This window comes from Rhinopithecus bieti, unplaced genomic scaffold, assembly GCF_001698545.2.
Source record: "Rhinopithecus bieti isolate Rb0 unplaced genomic scaffold, ASM169854v2 scaffold_39705, whole genome shotgun sequence".
In the NCBI taxonomy this organism is placed as follows: domain Eukaryota; kingdom Metazoa; phylum Chordata; class Mammalia; order Primates; family Cercopithecidae; genus Rhinopithecus; species Rhinopithecus bieti.
In genome coordinates, this window is record NW_016816813.1 from 620100 (window position 1) to 643636 (window position 23537).

The following is a 23537-nucleotide window of genomic DNA, read 5'->3' on the forward strand; positions in this document are numbered from 1 at the left end:
CTGTCTAATGTTGACAATGGGGTGTTAAAGCCTCCCATTATGATTGTGTGGGAGTCTAGTCTCTGTAGGTCTCTAAGGACTTGCTTTATGAATTTGGGTGCTCCTGTATTGGGTGCATATATATTTAGGATAGTTAGCTCTTCTTGTTGAATTGATCCCTTTACCATTATGTAATGGCCTTCTTTGTCTGTTTTGACCTTTGTTGGTTTAAAGTCTGTTTTATCAGAGACTAGGATTGCAACCCCTGCTGTTTCTTGTTTGTTTGTTTGTTTGTTTGTTTTCCATTTGCTTGGTAGATCTTCCTTCAACTCTTTATTTTGAGCCTGTGTGTGTCTCTGCAGGTGAAATGGGTCTCCTGAATACAGCACACTGATGGGTCTTGACTCTTCATCCAGTTTGCCAGTCTGTGTCTTTTAATTGTAGCATTTAGCCCATTTACATTTAAGGTTAGTATTGTTATGTGTGAACTTGATCCTGTCGTTACGATGTTAGCTGGTTATTTTGATCCTTAGTTGATGCACTTTCTTCCTAGCATTGATGGTCTTTACAATTTGGCATGTTTTTGCAGGGGCTGGTACCGGTTGTTCTTTCCATGTTTAGTGCTTTCTTCAGGAGCTCTTGTAAGGCAGGCCTGGTGGTGACAAAATCTCTCAGCATTTGCTTGTCTGTAAAGGATTTTATTTCTCCTTTGGTTATGAAGCTTAGTTTGGCTGGATATGAAATTCTGGGTTGAAAATTCTTTTCTTTAAGAATGTTGAATATTGGCCCCCACTCTCTTCTGGCTTCTAGAGTTTCTGCCTAGAGATCCGTTGTTAGTCTGATGGGTTTCCCTTTGTGGGTAACCTGACCTTTCTCTCTGGTTGCCATTAATATTTTTTCCTGCATTTCAACTTTGGTAAATCTGACAATTATGTGTCTTGGAGTTGCTCTTCTCGAGGAGTATCTTTGTGGCTTTCCTGAATTTGAATGTTAGGCTGTCTTGCTAGGTTGGGGAAGTTCTCCTGGATAATATTCTGAAGAGTGTTTTCCAACTTGACTCCATTCTCCCCTTCACTTTCAGGTACACCAGTCAGACATAGATTTGGTCTTTTCACATAGTCCCATATTTCTTGGAGGCTTTATTCATTTTTTTTTACTCTTTTTTCTCTAAACTTCTCTTCTTGCTTCATTTCATTCATTTGATCTTCAATCACTGATACCCTTTCTTCCACTTCATCGAATCTGCTACTGAAGCTTGTGCATGTGTCATATAGTTCTTGTGCCATGGTTTTCAGCTCCATCAAGTCATTTAAGGTCTTCTCTACACTGTTTATTCTAGTTAGTCATTCGTCTAATCTTTTTCAAGGTTTTTAGCTTCTTTGCGATGGGCTCAAACATCCTCCCTTAGCTCAGAGAAGTTTGTTATTACCGATCATCTGAAGCCTCCTTCTCTCAACTCGTCAAAGTCATTCTCCATCCAGCTTTGTTCCATTGCTGGCAAGGAGCTGCATTCCTTTGGAGGAGAAGAGGCAGTCTTCAAAGCTGTCAGTATACAAAATCAATGTGCAAAAATCACAAGCATTCCTATACACCAATAATAGACAAACAGAGACCCAAATCATGAGTGAACTCCCATTCACAACTGCTACAAAAAAGAATAAAATACCTTGGAATACAGCTCACAAGGGATGTGAAGGACCTTTTCAAGGAGAACTACAAATCACTGCTCAAGGAAATAAGAGAGGACACAAACAAGTGGAAAAACATCCCATGTTCATGGATAGGAAGAATCAATATTGTGAACATGGCCATACTGCCCAAAGTAATTTATAGATTCTATGCTATCCCCATCAAGCTACCATTGACTTTCTTCACAGAATTAGAAAAAACTACTTTAAATTTCATACGGAACCAAAAAAGAGCCCATATAGCCAAGACAATCCTAAGCAAAGAGAACCAAAGTTAGAGGCATCATGCTACCTGACTTCAAACTATACTATAAGGCTATAGTAACCAAAACAGCATGGTACTGGTACCAAAACAGATATATAGACCAATGGAACAGAACAGAGGCCTCAGAAATACCACCACACATCTCATACTTGACAAACCTGACCAAAACAAGCACAAAACAAGCCTCTCTGGAGGCTCTAGGGAAGAATTTGCTGCCTTTTCCTCCTTCTAGAAGTTGCCTGCGTCCTTGGCTCATGGCATCCTTCTATTTATTTATTTATTTTCTCTTTCTCTCTCTCTCTCTCTCTCTCTCTCTCTCTCTCTCTCTCTCTCTCTCCCCCCCCCCTCCCTCTTCTCCTTTCTTTCCTTCCTTTCTGTTTTTTTCCTCCTAAAATCCTTTCCTGGAGCAACCCCTATTTTCAAAGCCACCAATGACCTGTCAAATCTTTCTCACATCACACCACTCTGTTGCTGACTCTTACATGTCCTTTATATGGACCCTTGCAATTACCTTGGGCCAATCAGGATAATTTCCCTGTGTCAAAGTCAGCTGATTAGCAACCTTAGTTATATCTACAATCTTAATTCACCCTCTCCATGTAACAGCATATTTACAGTTCCAGATTACAGGGATTAGGTGTGAACATCTTTTGTTGGGGGGCATTATGCTGCCTACCACACTGTGATTAACACACTTTACATTTGTTTTAGGGGAATGTGAGCAGGAGAAAACTAAAGAAAAAAATGGCTAATATTTATATGCAGATATATGGAAAAAATACTCATAGATACTACCTGTTTCTGCAACTAATTATGGAATCATAACTGGTATTTTTAACTTTTTTCTTCCACTAGCTATTTCATATTCTCTCTTTTTTTCAGCAAGCACTTCAGCTGGTTGTGGTTCTTTGCTCAGGGGTGGAGGAAGGGAATGATGCAAAACTTCATTCCTAAAGGGGCTAGACCTAGAATAATTCTGCATGTGTGGGGTTATTATAATTTTCCAATTAACTTTTCTTACAGAATATGGTATTACTAAAAAACACCCCAAAAGTTCTCCTGAATTCTAGACATCTTCATACTATGAAGAAGCTCAAACTGAAGGTCTGTGTGGAAAGAGAGGCCCAGCTATCCTAGATATTCCAACAATTTCAGCTTAAGACCCTGATATGTGTGTGAGGCCATATTGATTAAATCACCCAACTCTAGCTGATCTGGCAGCTGACTAAGGCCACATGTATGAGTCCAACCAAGACCAGCAGAACTCCCCTGTCAACCCACAGAAAGAGAGAAATAAGAAATGGTTTTTGCTTTAAGCCACTAAGTTTTAGGGTGGTTTGTTATGTATTAGTAGACAGCTGATATAGTAACCACCTATTTAGAAGATACTGTTCAGATTTTAAACCATAATAAATATTTCTTGATACTCAATTTGGAGTTTTATTTGGGGAAAATTGTATCTTCCTTTCAGAAAGAATGCTATTAGTATAGACATGGGCTGTACCATCTTCCATAGGCAGTTGTAGTGGGGCTTTAGATTGTTATATTGGTACTATGGATTACTTAAATTTGAGTTTTTTTTTTTGATTTAACACAAGCAAACTGGGAGTGGGGTGTTTACCAAGGGTTATTAAAGCATTTTTAGGAAGCTAGGGTTTGAGGGGAGGGTTACGAAAGAAATAATTTTCCAAGATGGACTAATTGGTAGGGATTGTTTAGCTAAATTTGCACTAATGTGAAACATAGATAAACACTCAATAAATATTAATCGCGGTTACCATTACAGAATCCGGTAATAAATCAGTGGAATTACTATAGGAATAAGGAGGATTCTGCAATGGTAACAATGGCTAATATTTATTGAGTGTTTTCTTGTGTCAGAAAGCTTTAAGTGCTCTACAACTATTCATTCATTTATTTCTCACCAAAGCTATATGAGATGGCTACTATGATTCCCACTTTATAGTTGAAGAAACTGAGTACAAAGAGGTTAAGCAACTTGTCGAGAGTCACAGCCGCTAAATACTAACAGCTGAACCCAGACAAGAGTATCCCATACTCAGTGTTCTTAATCTGTAGTCCATATTTTGTTTTTTTTCTAGATTACTCTGGAGAGTACACTGAGATGACTTTACTGAAGTTTGGGATATTACATTTATAGGTGGTAGTGATTCTATTACAAATTTAAGAATAAAACTCTGTGAGAATTATACTAATATTACTAGGTTTATCAAAGCAAACCCTGAGTGCATAATATTTCTAAAATCTGGTATGCATACATAAAATCTAACTTTATTCATTTTTCCCTAATTAGACAAAAAGCTAAGTAGAAATAGTAAATCCAGTTTTGATCATAAAATCTTGTGTTTGAACCTTTAGAATGTTGCTATATTTCAACACTTTAAAAGTCTGATTGATTTAAGAAGACAAGGGGAACCACGTCAGATCGTGAAATATATTAATCCCAAAGAGGTAAGGACATTACTTGTTGATATTGCATCCTATATTTTTCCTTAAAATGTGATTACTTTATCAATTCAGTGTGCTCATCATATTTCTTTTTAAAACTGTTTTTAATAAGTATTACACATATGTTGAAAGTTCATAAAACATAAATATATAGCTCAATGAATCATCACAAAGTAAACACCTATGTAACCATCACCCAGATCAATGTTTTCATACTCCAGATCACTCCCTTCAGGTACCCTACAAATCACTGCCAACTCCCTTCTTCCAAAAGGTAACCACTATTTTGTATTCTAACATAATACTTTAATTTTCTGTTTTTGAACTGTATATAAATAGAATCCTATAGTATGCTTGGGGTATATATTTGTTCATCCAACAATACATTTACATAGCTAAAATTCATTCATTTTTAATTAATAGGCATTATTCACTTTTATGAATATATTGCTATTTATTCATTCTACAGTTGATTGACCTTTGTATTTTTTCTAGTTTGGGGCTATTATAATAACGATTTCTGGAAATTTTCATGTCTCCTCATGGATAAGTGTACACATATTTTTGTTGTTGTTGTTTATACTACACCTAGAAATGGAATTGCTGAGCAACAAATTATGCTTATCTCAACTCTGGGAGATAATGCCAGATTATTTCCCAAAGCTATTGTACTAATTTATATTTGCACTAGCAATCTTTGGTATTCTTAGTGCTTTACATTCTCACCAATACATAATATTATCAGTTTGTAATTTGTATTTCCCTGATACTTTTGTGATGTGGAAAGTGCTTATTTAAGTCTCCTCTGTGTGTGTGTGTGTGTGTGTGTGTGTGTGTGTGTGTGTGTGTTCCCTATCCTTATGGGTTTTGGGGGTTTTTTTTTGTTTTTTGTTTTTTTTTAAGACAGGGTCTCACTCTGTCACCCAGGCTGGAGTGCAGTGGCACGATCAGGGCTCACTGCAGCCTCAACCTCCTGGACTCAAGCAATCCTCCTGCTTCAGCCCCATGAATAACTGGGACTATAGGCACATGCCACCGTGTCCAGCTAATTTTTTGTATTTTCAGTAGAGACAGGATTTTGCCATGTTGCTCAAACTGGTCTAGAACTCCTGGACTCAAGTGATCTGCCCACCTTGGCCTCCCAAAGTGCTGGGATTACAGGTGTAAGCCACTGTACCCCTTATTGGTCTTTTAAAAATCAATTCTTTGTATTTTTTTTTTAACTACTTCTTTTTTCTCAACTTATTTTTTGTGGTAAAGCACACATAATATAAAATTTACTATCTTAACCATTTTTAAGAATACAGTTCAGTGGTACTAAACACATTTATAATGTGTGTAACCATCACCAACCATCACCACCACCCATCTCCATAAATCTTTTTATCTTATAAAACCAAAACTCTATCTTCATTAAACAGTAACTCCTAATTTTCCCTTCTACCTATCTCCCAGCAACTACCATTCTACCTTCTGTCCCTATTAATTTGACTAATTATCTCATAGGAGTAGATTTATATAGTACTTGTCTTTTTGTGATTGGCTTATGTCACTTAGCACAGTGTCAAGATTCACCCATGTAATAGTTTATTGCAGGATTTCTTTCTTTTCTTAAGGCTGAATAATATTCCATTGTGTGTATATACTACATTGTACTTGTTCACTTGTCCATTGATGGACACTTGGGTTGCTTCCATCTTTTAATTATTATGAAAAATGCTTCTATGAATAGTTATACAAATATCTCTTTGAGACCCTTCTTTTAATTCTTTTGTGTATATATCCAGAAGTGGAATTGCTGGATCATATGGTAATTCCATTTTTAAGTTTTTTAGGAGCAACTATACTGTTTTCCACAGTGGCTGTACCATTTTGTACTCTCACCAATAATGCACAAGGGTTATATATTCTTTATAGAAGCCCTTTGTCCGTTATCTGTGTTACATGCATCTTTTTTTCACTCTATGACTTGTCACTCTCTTAATGGAGTCTTTCCTTTGATTTTTTGTTATTAAAAATGTCAAATATATACAAAAGGAGAAAGAGTAAAGTCAAAAGCCACCATGTACCCATCATCTAGCTTCAACAATTAGCAATTCATAACCAATCTTGTTTCATCTATACCTCTACCCACTTTCTACAACCTCTAGGTTATTTTGAAGCAGTGGTGTCTTTTGATGAACAAAGTTCTCAATTTTAATGTAATTCAGTTTATCAGTATTTTCCTATATGGTTGGTGCCTTTTTAATTTGGTTTTTCTTTTTTCTTTTTCTTTTTTTGAGACAGGGTCTCGTTCTATCTCCCAGGCTGGAACGCAGTGGTGTGATCACAGTTCACTGCAGCCTCAACCTCCTGGGCCCAAGCGATCCTCTCACCTCAGCCTCACAAGTAGCTGGAGCAACAGGCATATGCCACCATGCCCAGCTAATTTTTTTCATTTTTTGTAGAGATAGGGTCTCCTTAGGATGCGCAGGCAGGCCTCAAACTCCTGGGCTCAAGCAATCCTTATGCCTTGGCCTCCCAATGTGCTGGGATAACAGGTGTGAGCCACTACACCAAGCTGGTGTTTTTTGCTTTGTTTTGTTTTTTGGTTTTTTGTTTGTTTGTTTTTTAGTACTTTAAGTTCTGGGATACATGTGCAGAATGTGCAGGTTTGTTACATAGGTATACACGTACCATGGTGATTTGCTGCACCCATCAGCCCGTCATCTACATTAGGTATTTCTCCTAATGCTATCCCTCCTCTAGCCCCAACCCCTCTACAGGCCCTAGTATGTGATGTTCCCCTCCCTGTGTCCATGTGTTCTCATTGTTCAACTCCCACTTATGAGTGAGAACATGCGGTGTCTAGTTTTCTGCTCCTGTGTTAGTTTGCTGAGAATGATGGTTTCCAGCTTCATCCATGTCCCTGCAAAGGACATGAACACATCCTTTTTTATGGCTGCATGGTATTCCATGGTGTGTATGTGGCACATTTTCTTTATCCAGCCTATCAATGATGGGCACTTGAGTTGGTTCCAAGTTTTTGCTATTGTGAACAGTGCTCCAATAAACATATGTGTGCGTGTGTTTTTATAGTGTAATGATTTATAATCCTTTGGGTTTATTCCCAGTAATGGGATTGCTGGGTCAAATGGTACTTCTGGTTGTAGATCCTTGAGGAATTGTCACACTGTCTTCCACAATGGTAGAACTAATTTACACTCCCACCAACAGTGTAAAAGCGTTCCTGTTTCTCCACATCCTCTCCAGCATCTATTCTTTCCTGACTTTTTAATGATTGCCATTCTAACTGGTGTGAGATGATATCTCATATTGGGTTTGATTTGCATTTCTGTAATGAGCAGTGATGCTGAGCTTTTTAAAATATGTTTGTTGACCACGTAATTGTCTTCTTTTGAGAAGTGTCTGTTTATATCCTTCACCCCCTTTTTAGTGAGGTTGTTTTTTTCTTGTAAATTTGTTTAAGTTCCTTATAGATTCTGGATATTAGCCCTTTGTCAGATGGATAGATTGCAAAAATTTTCTCCCCTTCTGTAGGTTGCCTGTTCATTCTGATGGTAGTTTCTTTTGCTGTGCAGAAGCTCTTTAGTTTAATTAGATCCCATTTGTCACTTTTGGGTTTTATTGCCATTGCTTTTAGTGTTTTAATCATGAAGTCTTTGCCCATGCCTATGTCCTGATGGTATTGCCTAGGTTTTCTTCTAGGATTTTTATGGTTTTAGGTCTTACGTTTAAGTCTTTAATCCATCTAGAGTTAATTTTTGTATAAGGCGTAAGGAAGGGGTCCAGTTTTAGTTTTCTGCATATGGCTAGCCATTTTTCCCAGCACTATTTATTAGATAGGAAATCTTTTCCCCATTGCTTGTTTTTGTCAGGTTCGTGAAAGATGAGATGGTGTCAAAGGTGTGTTTGTTTTGGTCAGGTTTGTCAAGGATGAGATGTGTGGTGGTGTTTCTGAGGCCTCTGTTCTGTTCCATTGGTCTATATATCTGTTTTGGTACCAGTACCATGCTGTTCTGGTTACTGTAGCCTTATAGTATAGTTTGAAGTCAGGTAGCATGATGCCTCTAACTTTGTTCTTTTTGCTTAGGATTGTGTTGGCTATATGGGCTCTTTTTTGGTTCCGTATGAAATTTAAAGTAGTTTTTTCTAATTCTGTGAAGAAAGTCAATGGTAGCTTGATGGGGATAGCATAGAATCTATAAATTACTTTGGGCAGTATGGCCATGTTCACAATATTGATTCTTCCTATCCACGAACATGGAATGTTTTTCCATTTGTTTGTGTCCTCTCTTATTTCCTTGAGCAGTGATTTGTAGTTCTCCTTGAAAAGGTCCTTCACATGCCTTGTGAGTTGTATTCCAAGGTATTTTATTCTTTTTGTAGCAGTTGTGAATGGGAGTTCACTCATGATTTGGGTCTCTGTTTGTCTATTATTGGTGTATAGNTTAATTTTTTAAAAAAAAAAAAAAAAAAAAAACAGCTCCTGGATTCACTGATTGTTTGAAGGCTTATGTCTCTATCTCCTTCAGTTCTGCTCTGATCTTAGTTATTTCTTGTCTTCTGCTAGCTTTTGAATATGTTTGCTCTTGCTTCTCTAGTTCTTTTAATTGCGATGTTAGGGTATCGAGTTTAGATCTTTCCTGCTTTCTCTTGTGGCCATTTCGTGCCATAAATTTCCCGCTAAACACTGCTTTAGCTGTGTCCCAGGGATTCTGGTATGTTGTGTCTTTGTTCTCATTGGTTTCAAATAACTTATTTATTTCTGCCTTTGTTTCATTATTTATCCAGTAGTCATTCAGGAGCAGGTTGTTCAGTTTCCATGTAGTTGTGCAGTTTTGAGTGAGTTTTAAAATCCTGAGTTCTAATTTGATTGCAGTGTGGTCTGAGAGACTGTTAGGATTTCCGTTCTTTTGCATTTGCTGAGGAGTGTTTTACTTCCAGTTATGTGGTCAATTTAGAATAAGTGCGATGTGATGCTGAAAAGAATGTATGTTTTGTTGCTTTGGGGTGGAGAGTTCTGTAGATGTCTATTACGTCTGCTTGGTCTAGAGCTGAGTTCAAGTCCTGAATATCCTTGTTAATTTTCTGTCTCGTTGATCTGTCTGATATTGACAGTGGGGTGTTAAAGTCTCCCACTATTATTGTGTGGGAGTCTAAGTCTCTTTGTAGGTCTCTAAGAACTCGCTTTATGCATCTGAGTGCTCTTGTATTGGGCGCATATGTATTTAGGATAGTTAGCTGTTCTTGTTGCGTTGATCCCTTTACCATTATGTAATGCCTTTCTTTGTCTTTTTTGATCTTTGTTGGTTTAAAGTCTGTTTTATTGGAGACTAGGATTGCAACCTCTGCTGTTTTTTTTTGGTTTCCATTTGCTTGGTAAATATTCCTTCATCCCTTTATTTTGAGCCTACCTGTGTCTTTGCATGTGAGATGAGTCTTCTGAATACAGCACGCCAGTGGGTCTTGACTCTCCAATTTGTGAGTCTGTGTCTTTTAATTGGAGCGTTTAACCCATTTACATTTAAGGTTAATATTGTTACTGTGTGAATTTGATCCTGTCATTATGATGCTAGCTAGTTATTTTGCCCATAAGTTGGTGCAGTTTCTTCATAGTGTTGATGGTCTTTACAATTTGGTATGTTTTTGCAGTGGCTGGTACTAGCTTTTCCTTTCCATATTTAGTGCTTCCTTCAGGAGCTCTTGTAAGGCAGGCCTGGTGGTGACAAAATCTCTCAGCATTTGCTTATCTATAAAGGATTTTATTTCTCCTTTGGTTATGAAGCTTAATTTGGCTGGATATGAAATTCTGGGTGCAAAATTCTTTTCTTTAAGAGTGTTGAATATTGGCCCCACTCTCTTCTAGCTTGTAGGGTTTCTGCAGCGTGATCTGCTGTTAGTCTGATGAACTTCCCTTTCTAGGTAACCTGACCTTTCTCTCTGGCTGCCCTTAACATTTTTTCCTTCATTTCAATTTTGGTGAATCTGATGATTATATGTTTGGGGTTGCTCTTCCCAAGGAGTATCTTTGTGGTATTCTCTGTATTTCCTGAGTTTGAATGTTGGCCTGTCTTGCTAAGTTGGGGAAGTTCTCCTGAATAATACCCTGAAGAGTGTTTTCCAACTTGGTTCCATTTTCCCCGTCACTTTCAGGTACATCAATCAAATGTAGGTTTGGTCTTTTCACATAGTCCCATATTTCTTGGAGGCTTTGTTCATTCCTTTTCGTTCTTTTTTCTCTAATCTTGTCTTCATGCTTTATTTCATTAAGTTGATCTTCAATCTCTGATATCGTTTCTTCCGCTTGATCGATACAGTTGTTGATACTTGTGTATGCTTCATGAAGTTCTTGTGCTGTGTTTTTCAGCTCCATCAGGTCATTTATGTTCTTCTCTAAATTGGTTATTCTAGAGAGCAATTCCTATAACCTTTTTTTAAGGTTCTTAGCTTCCTTGCATGGGTTAAAACATGCTCCATTAGCTCGGAGGAGTTTGTTGTTATCCACCTTCCAAAGCCTACTTCTGTCAATTCATGAAACTCATTCTCCGTCCAGTTTTGTTCCCTTGCTGGCAAGGAGTTCTGATACTTTGAAGGAGAAGAGGTGTTCTGGTTTTTGAAATTTTCAGCCTTTTGTGCTGGTTTTCCTCATCTTTTTGGATTTATCTGCCTTTGGTCTTTGATGTTGGTGACCTTCGAATGGGGTTTCTATGTGGATGTCTTTTTGTTGGTGTTGATGCCGTTCCTTTCTGTTTGTTAGTTTTCCTTCTAACAGGCCTCTCTGGCTGCAGGTCTGCTGGAGTTTGCTGGAGGTCCACTCCAGACCCTGTTTACCTGGGTATCACCAGTGGAGGCTGCAGAACAGCAAAGATTGCTGCCTGTTCCTTCCTCTGGAAGTTTTGTCCCAGACGGGCACCTGCCAGATGCCAGCCAGAGCTCTCCTGTATGAGGTGTCTGTCAACCCCTGCAAGGAGGTATCTTCCAGTCAGGAGGCACGGGGATCAGGGACCCACTTGAGGAGGCAGTCTGTCCCTTAGCAGAGCTCGAGCACTGTGCCGAGAGATCCTCTGCTCTCTGCAGAGCTGGCAGGCAGGGACGTTTAAGTCTGCTGAAGCTACACCGACAGCCACCCCTTTCCCCAGGTGCTCTGTCACAGAGAGATGGGAGTTTTATCTATAAGCCCCTGACTGGGACTGCTGCCTATCTTTCAGAGATGTCCTTCCCAGAGAGGAGGAATCTGGAGGCAGTCTGGCTACTGTGGCTTTTTGGCACTGTGATGAGCTCTGCCCAATTCAGACTTCCTGGCAGCTTTGTTTACACTGTGAAGGGAAAACCGCCTACTCAAGCCTCAGTAATGGCAGACACCCCTCCCCCACCAAGCTTGAGCATCCCAGGTCGACTTTGGACTGCTGGACTGGCAGTGAGAATTTCAAGCCAGTGGATCTTAGTTTGCTAGGCTCTGTCTAGGTGGGATCCGCTGAGCTAGAGCGCTTGGCTCTGTGGCTTCAGCCCCCTTTCCTGGGGACTGAATGGTTCCGTCTCGCTGGCATTCCAGGCGCACTGGGGTATGAAAAAAATTGCAGCTAGCTTGGTGTCTGCCCAAAGGGCTGCCCAATTTTGTGCTTGAGACCCAGGGTCCTGTTGGCATAGGCACCCTAGGGAATCTCCTGGTATGTGGGTTGGGAGCATCATGCAAAAAGCGTAGTATCTGGCTGGAATGCACAGCTGTGCTTTTTATAAACTTTTCCAACTCCAAAGTTATAAAAATATTCTATTATACAAGATTTATTGATTTGCCTTTTATACTTAGATCTACAGTCCACCTGGGATTGACCTTTGTGTATGGTGTGAGGTACAGGTCAACATTTTTTTTTTTTTTGAGGCAGAGTCTTGCTGTGTTGCCCAGGGTGGAGGCCCGTGGTGCTATCTCAGCTCACTACAACCTCCACCTCCCATGTTCAAGTGATTCTCCTGCTTCAGCCTCTCTAGTAGCTGGGACTACAGGTGCCCGGCACCACACCCGGCTACTTTTTTATATTTTTAGTAAAGACAGGGTTTCACTGTGTTAGCCAGGATGGTCTCCATCTCCTGACCTCATGATCCGCCCACCTTGGCCTCCCAAAGTGCTGGGATTACAGGTGTGAGCCACCATGCCCGGCCCAGGTCAACATTCTCATTCTTCCATACAGATATCCAAGTGATTAAACACTATTTATTGAAAATACTATCCTATCCCTACTGTTCTGCAGTGCCACCTTTAAAATAATTAAATCAGGTGGCCATTTATGTATTGGTCTGTTCCATTGGTCTATTTTTCTACTATTGTTGTAACTATTACAGCTTTATAACAATCCTATTAAATGATAGAGAAGACACCCAATCTTACAATTCTTCTTCAAGAAAACACTCCAGGCTATTCTTGAATGCTTTTTATTTCCACATAAATCTTTGAATTAGCTTGTCTATTTCCACACCAAAATAAATCTGTTGGGGAAATAAATGAAAATTGTAGAGTAAGGAGTTCTAAGAATAACTGTCAGCTGGCGTGGTGGTTCACGCCTGTAATCCCAGTACTTTGGGAGGCTGAGTCAGGCGGATCATGAGGCCAGGAGTTCGAGACCAGCCTGGCCAACGTAGTGAACCGTGTCTCTACTAAAAATACAAAAATTAGCCGGGCACGGTGGCATGCGCCTGTAGTCCCAGCTACTCGGGAGGTTGATGCAGGAGAATCACTTGAACCAGAAGGCAGAGGTTGCAGCGAGCCGAGATTGTGCCACTGCACACCAATCCGGGTGACAGTGTGAGACTTCATCTCAAAAAAAAAAAAAGAATAACTGTCAGAATCAACTTTATTGGAACTCTGGAGTCTAATTAAAAACTTAGAGCAACCAGAGGAGTGCTTTTAATGAAGAAAAAGGCTACTAAACTTTAAGAAAGCAGGGTGGTGTTTTTGCCTACCCATCAAACATCCCTTGTTCTCCAGCTTGGCAGCAGCCATAGAAACAAAGGCACCTATTCCTGGTATGGCTTACTGGGGCCAGAGTGCAAAATACAGAACGTGTTCTCAAAAATTGTGGTTATGTTTATTTGTTTGTTTGTGTGTGTGTGTGTGTGTGTGTTTGTCTTTGTTTTTGAGATGGAGTCTTGCTCTGTCACCCAGACTGGAGTGCAGTGTCGCCATCTTGGCTCACTGCAACCTTCGCCTCCCAGATTCAAGTGATTCTCCTGCCTCAGCCTCCCAAGTAGCTGGGATTACAGGCGCCACCACCACACTCAGCTAATTTTTTTGTATTTTTAGTAGAGACAGGGTTCACTACGTTGGCCAGGCTGGTCTCGAACTCCTGACCTCAGGTGATCCACACACCTCGGCCTCCCAAAGTTCTGGGATTACAGGCGTGAGCTATTGCACCTGGCCTGGTTGTGCATTTTGATCTGTCTGGCAGTTCCCTGAGGAACCTGCACAGAGGCTTGCCTTTATTTCACCCCTCTCCATGCCATCACAGGGATGGGCCAGCTTATGGGATTTAAAATCGTTTACAACCTGCAGCCACCTCAGGCAATAGATGGCAGACAAGGCAAGGACTGGCAAACCTAAAAATCTAGGTAGAATGAAGCTGAGGAGAAAGATACATGGGGATGTCTGAACAAATAGAGATTATCAAAAAAGAGAAAGATGACTAGTACTTACCAGGTGTTGGGGGTAGGGTGAAGGAAGTGACTGCTTGATAGATATGGGGTTTCCTTTTGCAGTGATGAAAATATTGTGAAAGTAGTGGCTGTACAATACGAAAGTACTAAATGTCACTAATGGTTAATTTATGTTGTGTGGATTTTTACCAAAATAAAACATATTTTTTAAGTCTATTGGAATTTTGGCTGGGTGCGGTGGCTCACACCTGTAATCCCAGCACTTTGGGAAACTGAGACAGGAGGATCACTTCAGCTCAGAAGTTTGAGACCAGCCAGGGCAACATAGTGAGACCCCATCTCTACAAAAAATAAAAAATTAAATTAAAAGTCTATTGAAATGTTGATTGGGATTGTATTGAATATTTAGCTCATTTTGAGGAAAACTGATATGACAATACTGAGAGCTCTAATTCGTGAACATTTGTGGGAAATATGGATAGGCTGCTTAGATCCCTCTTTAAGAATGATTTACTACCCAATCTCAGGGACTGCAGTCCACAGACAGCCTCCAGCTGTGAGAATCTTCAGTGTCTACCCTAACTGCAAAGAACTGCCTGATCCTAGGTCAACCCTTTCCAGGGAATCCCACATCCAGTGACTGAGCAGAGTGTGGTGGGTGAGGAGATGGGTCTGGAAGCCATTGTGATGTGCATCAACTCTTTTGGCAGTATTCACTTTAGAGGTCCCAGCAGGATTGGCCCAGGCTTTGTGTGGCTTACATTGCAGTTCAAACTCTTTTTCTGCCTAGTTCTTCTTCCCTCCCCTTTCTTCCATAGGTATTGAGCCCTAATAAACCTGTGGCACTCAAACTTCATATAAGCATCTTCTTTTGGAAAACCTAATTTAAAATATTATTTAGTTCTTCTAAATTTTCTCTCAACAAATGCTTTATAGTTTTCTACAGAGAGACCTTGCATCTCTTTTGTTAGGTTTATAACTTGCTTTTTAATGCTCCTATAAATGGTAATTACAAAATTTTATTTTCTTATTTTGATGCTATTATGTAGAAAGACAATCAATTTTGTATATTAGCTTTGTTCCCAACAACTTTGCAATCCTCATTTATTAATTCTAATAATGTGTACATTGATTATTTTGGATTTTCAATATAAACAATCATGACATCCTCAATGAGTTTGTTTTCCTTTTCAAGCACAATACATTTTATTTCTTTTCTTGCCAATATACACTGGCTGGAGTCTTCAGTAATGGTGAATAGAAGTGATAACCACTGTCTTATTTTGGATTTCAGAGGGAAGGATCAATATTTCATCATTAAGTATGAGGCGTGCTATTTTTGTTTGTTTGTTATAGAATCCTTTTATCTGATTAAGGAAGTTTCCTTCTATTCCTGTTGAGCTAAAAGAGTTTTTTTATTTTGTTTTTAGAGGCCAGGTCTCACTCTGTTACCCAGGCTGGAGTGCAGTGGTGCCATCATCGCTTGCTACAGCCTCAACCTCGTAGGCTCAAGTGATCCTTCCACCTCAGCCTCCCAAGTAGCTGGGACCCCAGGTGTGGGCCACCATGCCCAACTAATTAAAAAAAATTTTTTTGTAGAGACAGTCTTCTTATGTTGCCCAGACTGGTCTCAAATTCTTGTCCTCAAGCAATCCTCCTGCCTTGCTTGGCCTTTGAAAGTGCTAGCATTATAGACATGAGCCACCGTGGCCAGACAAGAGTTTTTTAGAAATCCAAGAACAGATGCTAAATTTTATGAGACCTTTTTTGCTTTAATTGAGATACTATTTTTCTTTTGTTCTTATTTTTTGTTTGAATGTTAAATCTTCTTAGCATTCCTAGAATAGGTACATTTTGGTTATGATTATCTTATCCCTTTTAAATATCACTGAATTTAGGTTGCTAATATTTGGTATAAATATTTTCACCTGTGTTTCTGCAGCACATGTAATTTACGGTCTCTGTCAGATTGCGGTATCACATTTAACTGGCCTCCTAAGACAAATTGGGAATGTTTCTACTCTGTTTACTTTCTGAATTTCTTTTTCATATTGTTATTTTGTCCTTAAATGTACTTTGTAAGGATTTACTAATAAAGCCATCTGTGCCAGGAGTTTTCTCCATGAAAAGATTTTAAATTACAATTTAGAATTATAGTCCTTTCTATTTTGTATTTCTTCTTGTGCTAGCTTTGATAAGTTATATTTTTCTAGGAAGTTTTCATATAAATTTTCAAATTTATTAGCTTAAAATTATTCATAATACCTCTTATGATCTTTCTAATGTCTTAGAATCTGTAATAGTTATCTTTATTTTATTCCTAGTATTGGTTATTTGCGTCTCCTCTTTGTATTCTTGAGCAGTCTCTTTGGAGTTTATTACTTTTATTAGTCTTTTCCAAAAACAATTTTTAGCTTTGTTGTTTCTTTGTATTGTTCATTTGTGTCCTACCTCATCATTTTCTGCTGTTTATTATTTCCTTCTTTATATTTTCTTTGAATCCTGTTTGCTGTTGTTTTCTAACTTTTGAAATGGATGCTGAATTTATTGATTTGTAGCCTTTTCTGGTATATGTATTTAAGGACATAAATTTTTATCTAAGAATGGTTTTAGTTGCAGCTTACAAGTTTTGATATGTCATATTTTCATATCAAATTCAATTTAAAATATTTTAAAATTTCTACTTTATTTCAGTTATTTAGATTTGTACTTTTAAATTCCTGGACACTTGGAAATTAGCCAGTTATCTTTTTGTCCTCAGCCCTTATCTTGATTATGCTGTACTTTCAATTCTCTGTTAATTGTCTATTTTTTATTAATTTTTATCTGTACTTGAGAAGAATATATGTTTTCTAGTTATTGAGCATAGTATTGCATGGATGTCAATTAGGTCAAGTTTTTCAGTTATGTTGATCAAATCTTCTATAGCCTTGCTGAATATTTTTGTCTAGTTATACTATCAGTTACTGAGAGATATGTATTCAAAGCTTGCACTATGACTGAATATATGTCTATTTTTCTGGTAGTTTATATATATTTGAGACCATGTTATTAAGTGAATACTTAAGGTTATCGTATCTTTCTTGAATTGAACATTTTATCATTATAAAGTGTATCCCTTAAGGTCTCAAATTTCTGGTATTAATACAACCACATCAACTATCTCTTTTTTTAAAACAAATCAGAAAGTTTTATTGGCAGTAATATTGTGTTTCCTTTTTTTATTATCATACTTTAAGTTTTGGGATACATGTGCAGAATGTGCATGTTTGTTACATAGGTATACACATGCCATGGTGGTTTGCTGCACCCATCAACCTGTCATCTACATTAGGTATTTCTCCTAATGCTATCCCTCCCCTAGCCCTCCACCCACCGAAAGGCCCCGGAGTGTGATGTTCCCCTCTCTATGTCCATGTGTTCGTTCTCACTGTTCAACTCCCATTATGAGTGAGAACATGTGCACACCAACTGTCTCTTATTTGCATGGTATATCTTTCCTGTTATTTTACTTCCAACATTCTGAATCTTTACATTTTTGCTGTGTCTTTTTGTAGGCAGCAGGGTTTTTGTTTGTTTGTTTGTTTGTTTGTTTTTTTGAGACACAGTCTCGTTCTGTTGCCCAGGCTAGAGTGAAGTGGCAGTATCTATCTCAGCTCACTGCAACCTCTACCTCCCGGGTTCAAGCATTCTTGTGCCCCAGCCTCCCCAGTAGTTGGAATTACAGGCATGCGCCACCACGCCCAGCTAATTTTTTGTATTTTTAGTAGAGTTGAGGTTTTGCCATGTTGCCCAGGCTGGTCTCAAACTCCTGAACTCAGGCAATCCTCCCACCTTAGCCTCCCAAAGTGCTAGGATTACAGGCGTGAGCCTCTGTACCTGGCCTGGCAGCATGTTGTTAGCTAACATTTTTTATCCAGTAGGATACTCTTTGTCTTTTGTCGTAACATTTACTTCATTCACATGTAATGTAATTACTGATATTTGGGAATTTAAATCTACCCTGTTATTATTTACTCTCTTTATGTCTCAGACATTCTACATTCTTTTTCAACATGTTATGGCCTTCTATGGGAATGAGTTTTTTTGTTTTATATTTTTCTCTATATATTATCATTCTTTTACACTTATTCAAGAGATTGCAACATGCATATTTGACTTATGAAATCATATATAGTTTTGCATTTTTATCTTCTCCCAGACAATGCACTTATTTCTCATTATCCCCTTTGACTTATATACTCTGGCTGTTATACTTTTAAATTCTCTATTGATGGATCTTATGGTAAGAGTACATTTAATTCAGTAAGAAGCTGCCAAACTTTTTCCAAAGTTGCTGTGCTATTTTGCATTCCCACCAGCAAAGAATTACCGTTCCACATCCTTGCTAGCATCTAGTGTTGTCAGTATTTGAATTTGGTCCTTCTAACAGATGTATAGAGGTATCTCATTGTTTTTGTTTTGTTGTTGTTGTTTTGAGATGGAGTCTCTGTCGCCCAGGCTGGAGTGCAGTGGCACAATCTGGGCTCATTGCAACCTCTGCCTCCCAGATTCAAGTGATTCTCCTGCCTCAGTGTCCTGAGTAGCTGGGATTCACACCCCATCACACCCGTCTAATTTTTGCATTTTTAGTAGAGACGGGGTTTCACCATGTTAGCCATGGCTGGTCTCAAACTCCTGACCTCAAGTGATCCACCTGCGTCAGCCTCCCAAAGTGCTGTGATTGCAGGCTTGAGCCACTATGCCCGGGCCCTCATTGTTGTTTTAATTTGTAATTCCCTAATGACGTACAACGCTGACCATCTTTTCATATGCTTATGTGTCATCTGTATATCTTCTCTAGTGAGATAGCTTTACAGGTCCTTTGTCCATTTTTAATTCAGATTGTTTGTTTTCTTATAGTGAAGGTTAAAGAGTTCTTTGTATATTTTAAATACCAGCCCTTTATCAGATATGTGTTTTGCAAGTATTTTCTTCCCAGTTTATGACTTGTCTTTTCATTATCTTAATGCCCTTCATTTAGTACAACTTTTTAATGAAGTCCATCCTATCTATTATGCTTTTGGTGTTATATCTAAAAAGTCATTACCAAACCCAAGCTCACCTAGATTTCCTCCTGTGTTATCTTCTAAGAGTTACACAGTTTTGCATTTTATATTTAAGTTATCGTCCATTTTCAGTTACTGTTTTGTGAAAGGTGTAAGATCTTTGTCTAGATTTTTTTTTTTTCTTGAACGTGGATTCCCACAATGTCCAAATGGTGTTCCAGCACCATTTGTTGAAGACTATTCTTTCTCCACTAAATTGCCTTTGCTCCTTTGTCGGAGAATAGTTAACTAAGTTTGTGTGGGTCTGTTTCTGGGCTCTCTGTTCTGTTCCGTTGATTTATTTGTCTATTCTTTCACCAATACCACACTGTCTTGATTATTGTAGTTTCATGGTAAGTCTGGAAGTTGGGTAGTGTCAATTCTCCAACTTTGTTGTTCACCTTCAATATTATAGTGGCTATTCTGGGTCTTTTGCCTTTCCACTTAAAATTTATAATCAGTTTGTCCTTATACATAAAATAAGTTCCTGGGATTTTGATTGAGATTGCATCGAATCTATAGATCAAGAAAGAAGGGAAGAGCAGACATCTCGACAATATTGAGTCTTCCTATTCGGGTGTATGGAATCTCTCTCCATTCATTTAAATCTTCTTTGATTTCCTTCATCACAGTCTTGTAGTTTCCCTCATATCGATTTTTATGTATTTTGTTAGATTTATACCTAAGTATTTTACTTTTTTGGGTGGTGATATAAATGACATTGTGTTTTAAAATTTCAAATTCCAGTTGCTTATTGCTGGTTTATAATAAAGCAGTTGATTAGTGTATTAACCTTATGATTCATTGGGATTTTTTAACATAGACAATCATGTCATCTGTGAACAAAGACAGTTCTTTTTCTCCCTTCTCAATCTGTATACTTTTCATTTCCCTTTCTTGTTTTATTGCATTAGCTAGGACTTCCAGTGTGATGTTGAATAGAAAAGGTGAGGGGACATCTTTGTAGGAAAACATTTAGTTTCTCACCATTAAGTATGATGTCAGGTGTATGTTTCTTGTAGATATTATTAAGTAAAGGAAGTTCCCCTCTAGTCCTAGTTTGCTAAAGTTTTTATCATGAATGGGTGTTGAATTTGTGCTAAAATTGGTTTATTATCCTTTTTAGTGTCCATGCAATCAGTAGTGATGACCTGTATTTTGTTTCTTTTTTTTTTCACCATTTTCATTCTTTCCACATTTTATTCCAAAAAAAAGGGGATGTGTGTGGAAGATTAAGATGTCCATGAAGAATAACCCGTCATCATGACAATAAAGTATTCAATTAGACAGAAATGACAAGGACCATTTCTGATATTAGTAATGTGTAGTATCTGTCTTTTTTTCTTAGTTACCCTAGCCAGAAGCTTACCAATTTTATTGATCTTTTCAAACCAGCTTTTTGTTTCTTTTCTCTCTAGGTTTCTTATTATCAATTTCATTGATTTCTGCTCTAATCTTTATTATTTATTTTCTTCTGCTTGCTTTGAATTTAATTTGCTTTGCTTTTCTAGTCCCTCAAGGCAGAACATTAGATTATTTCATTCAGATCTTTTTTGTTTTCTAATACACACATTCAGTACTATAAATTTTCCTGTAAGCTCTGTTTTTGCTGAATCCCTCAAATTTTAGTCAGTTGTATTTTCATTTTCATTTATTTCAAAGTATTTTTAACTTCTCTTGAGACTCTTTATTTGACCTACTTGTTATTTAGAAGTGTGTTATTTAATTTTCAAGTTTTGGAGTTTTCCAGCTATCTCTCTGTTACTGATTTCTAGTTTAATACTATTGAGGTATGAGAGTATATTTTGTATGATTTCTATTCCTTTTAAATTTGTTAAGATAGGCCCATATATGACAAATCCACAGCTAATATTGTACGGAATAGGGAAAAGTTGAAAGCACTTCCTGTAAGAACTGGAAAAAGACAAGGATGCTTATTATTACCACTCCTATTCAGGACAGTATTGAAGTCCTAGCCAGAGCAATCAGGCAAGAGAAGGAAATAAAAGGCATTCAAATGGGAAAATAAGAAGTCAGATTCTCTTTTTTTTTACTGATGACATGATCTTATATATATATCAAATGTTCTGATATAGAAGTGGGTGCTAAAAATGTATACACATGAAGGTAGACAGTGGAGTGATAGACAATGGAGAGTAGGAAGGATGAGCTGGTTGGAGGGAAGTGGACTATGAGAAATTAGTTAATGGATACAGTGTACATTAATTGGGTGATGGATACTCTAAAAGTCCTGACTTGACCACTCTGCATTCTATGTTTGTAACAAAATTGCACATGTGCTGCATAAATTTGTACAAATAAAAAAATGTGTTAAGGTGTGTTTTATGGCCCAAAACGTGGTCTGTCTTGCCAAATAATTTGTCTGTGCTTGAGAAGAATATGTATTCTGTTGTTCGAAGAAGTGTTTTATAAATGTCAATTGGATCCAGTTAATTTATGCTGCTGTTCAGTTCAATTATGGCCTTACTGATTTTCTGCCTTGCTGAATCTGTCAATTACCGATAGAGGGTTATTGAAATCTCCAATTATAAAAGTAAATTACTATATTTTTTCTTGCAGTTTTATCAGTTTTTGCTTCACATATTTTCCTGCTTTGTTGTTAAGTACTTACATTATCATCATGTAATGCTCCATTTAGTCCTGACAATTTTCCTTGATCTGAATTTGGCCTTGTCTGAAATTAGTATAGCAGTCTGGCTTTCATTCTATTAGTATCATATGTCTTTCTTCTTCTTCTTCTTTCTTCTTTCTTCCTCTTCAATAAAGCCTCATTCTGTTGTCCAGGTTGGAGTGCGGTGGTGTTATAATGGGTCACTGCAGCGCTTGACCTCCCAGGCTCAAGTGATCCTCCCACCCCAGCCTCTGAAGTAGCTGGAACTACTGGTGCATGCCACCACACCCAGCTAATTTTAAATTTTTTATGTGGAGTCAGAGTCTCACTATATTGCCCAGGTTGGTCTTTGTTCTTTTCTTTGTTATTAATCTGTGTCTTTATATTTAAAGTGGATTGCTTGTGGATAACATATAGTTGGGTCTTGATTTTTTATTCACTCTGACAGTCTCTGATATGCCCTTTTTAATTGGTATGGGTAGATCATTGACATTTAAAGTTATTGATATAGTTCAATTGATATTTATTCTATTTGTAATTGTTTCCTGTTTGTTGCCTTTTTTTTTTTTTTCTATATTCCTTTCTTTTTCTGCCTTCTCTGGTTTTAAGTGAGCATTTTATATGATTTCATGTGTATGTTTTACATGTAAATAGACTAAAGAACCCAAATGAAAGCAAAGGTTGTCAGACTGACAAAACCGTATCTATTTATTATTTTTCAGGCATACTTTAAACAATAAGAATACCAAACAATAAGAATAAGACAATGGAAAAATATACATCATGCAAACTTTAATTAAAAGAAAGTCAGGCCAGGCATGGTGGCTCACGCCTATAATCCCAACACTTTGGGAGGCCAAGGTGGGTGGATAACTTGAGGTCAGGCATTTGAGACCAGCTTGGCCAACATGGTGAAACCCCGTTTCTACTAAAAATACAAAATTTAGTCAGGCAAAAGTTAGTCCCAGCTACTCGGGAAGCTGAGGCAGGAAAATCACTTGAACCCAGGAGGGGGAGGTTGCAGTTAGCTGAGATCACACCACTGCACTCCAGCCTAGATGACAGAGTGAGACTCCATCTCAAAAAAAAAAAAAAAAAGAAAAAGAAAATCAGTGTCATTATGTTAGTATTGGACAAATTAAGCTTTAAGGGATAAAGTTTGTGAGCTATAAAGAGGGCAGTTTCATAATGATAGAGTAAGTTCAACAGAAAATATAAAATTCTGTACTTATAAGACAAAAATATACATAATTGCCAGAAGAAATATAGTAGTTATCAAGCATAGTCAAAGATTTTTAACACAGCTCTCTTGGTAACTGATAGAAACAAGCATGCAAAAAAATTTAGTACAGATATTATAGATTTTAAATTCTTTACCTAATTGATATATAGAGAGAACACTGTCACTACTCTTGCAACACTGCAAAATGTCTGAAGTTCTGCAAAAGTAATGTTGTTTTTAAGTGCACAGAAAATGTTTCCCATAATAGGTCACATGCTTGGATTTAATGAAAGTCTCAACAAATTTCCAAGGTTTGAAATCACAGAGAATGTTTTCTAGTCTCAGTGGAATTAAACAAAAAATTAATGAGAGTACAGAAGTAGAAAACCACCAAATTTTTGCAAATTAAGCACATGAGATTAAATAATCTATGGATTAAAAGAGAAAATTAGAATATATTTTATACTAAGTCATAATGAAAATATGACATCAAAACTTGTGGAATGTATCTAAAGTAGAGCTCAGACAGAAATTTATACCTCTAAAT

The 23537-nt window shown here is 37.7% G+C and overlaps 1 protein-coding gene across 9 annotated transcripts in view; it reads left to right on the top strand.

Moving 5' to 3' along the window:
• Positions 1-23537, top strand: part of CUNH11orf65 (chromosome unknown C11orf65 homolog) — a 112673-nt gene that overhangs the window by 16435 nt on the left and 72701 nt on the right. For 8 of the 9 annotated variants that reach the window (XM_017855265.1, XM_017855266.1, XM_017855269.1 and 5 more), the window contains exons 3-4: positions 4312-4404; positions 4637-4675. In XM_017855265.1, the coding sequence (XP_017710754.1) occupies positions 4312-4404; positions 4637-4675 (132 nt within the window). The remainder of the gene's footprint in view (positions 1-4311; positions 4405-4636; positions 4676-23537) is intronic. The other variant, XM_017855261.1, reaches the window with a different exon arrangement.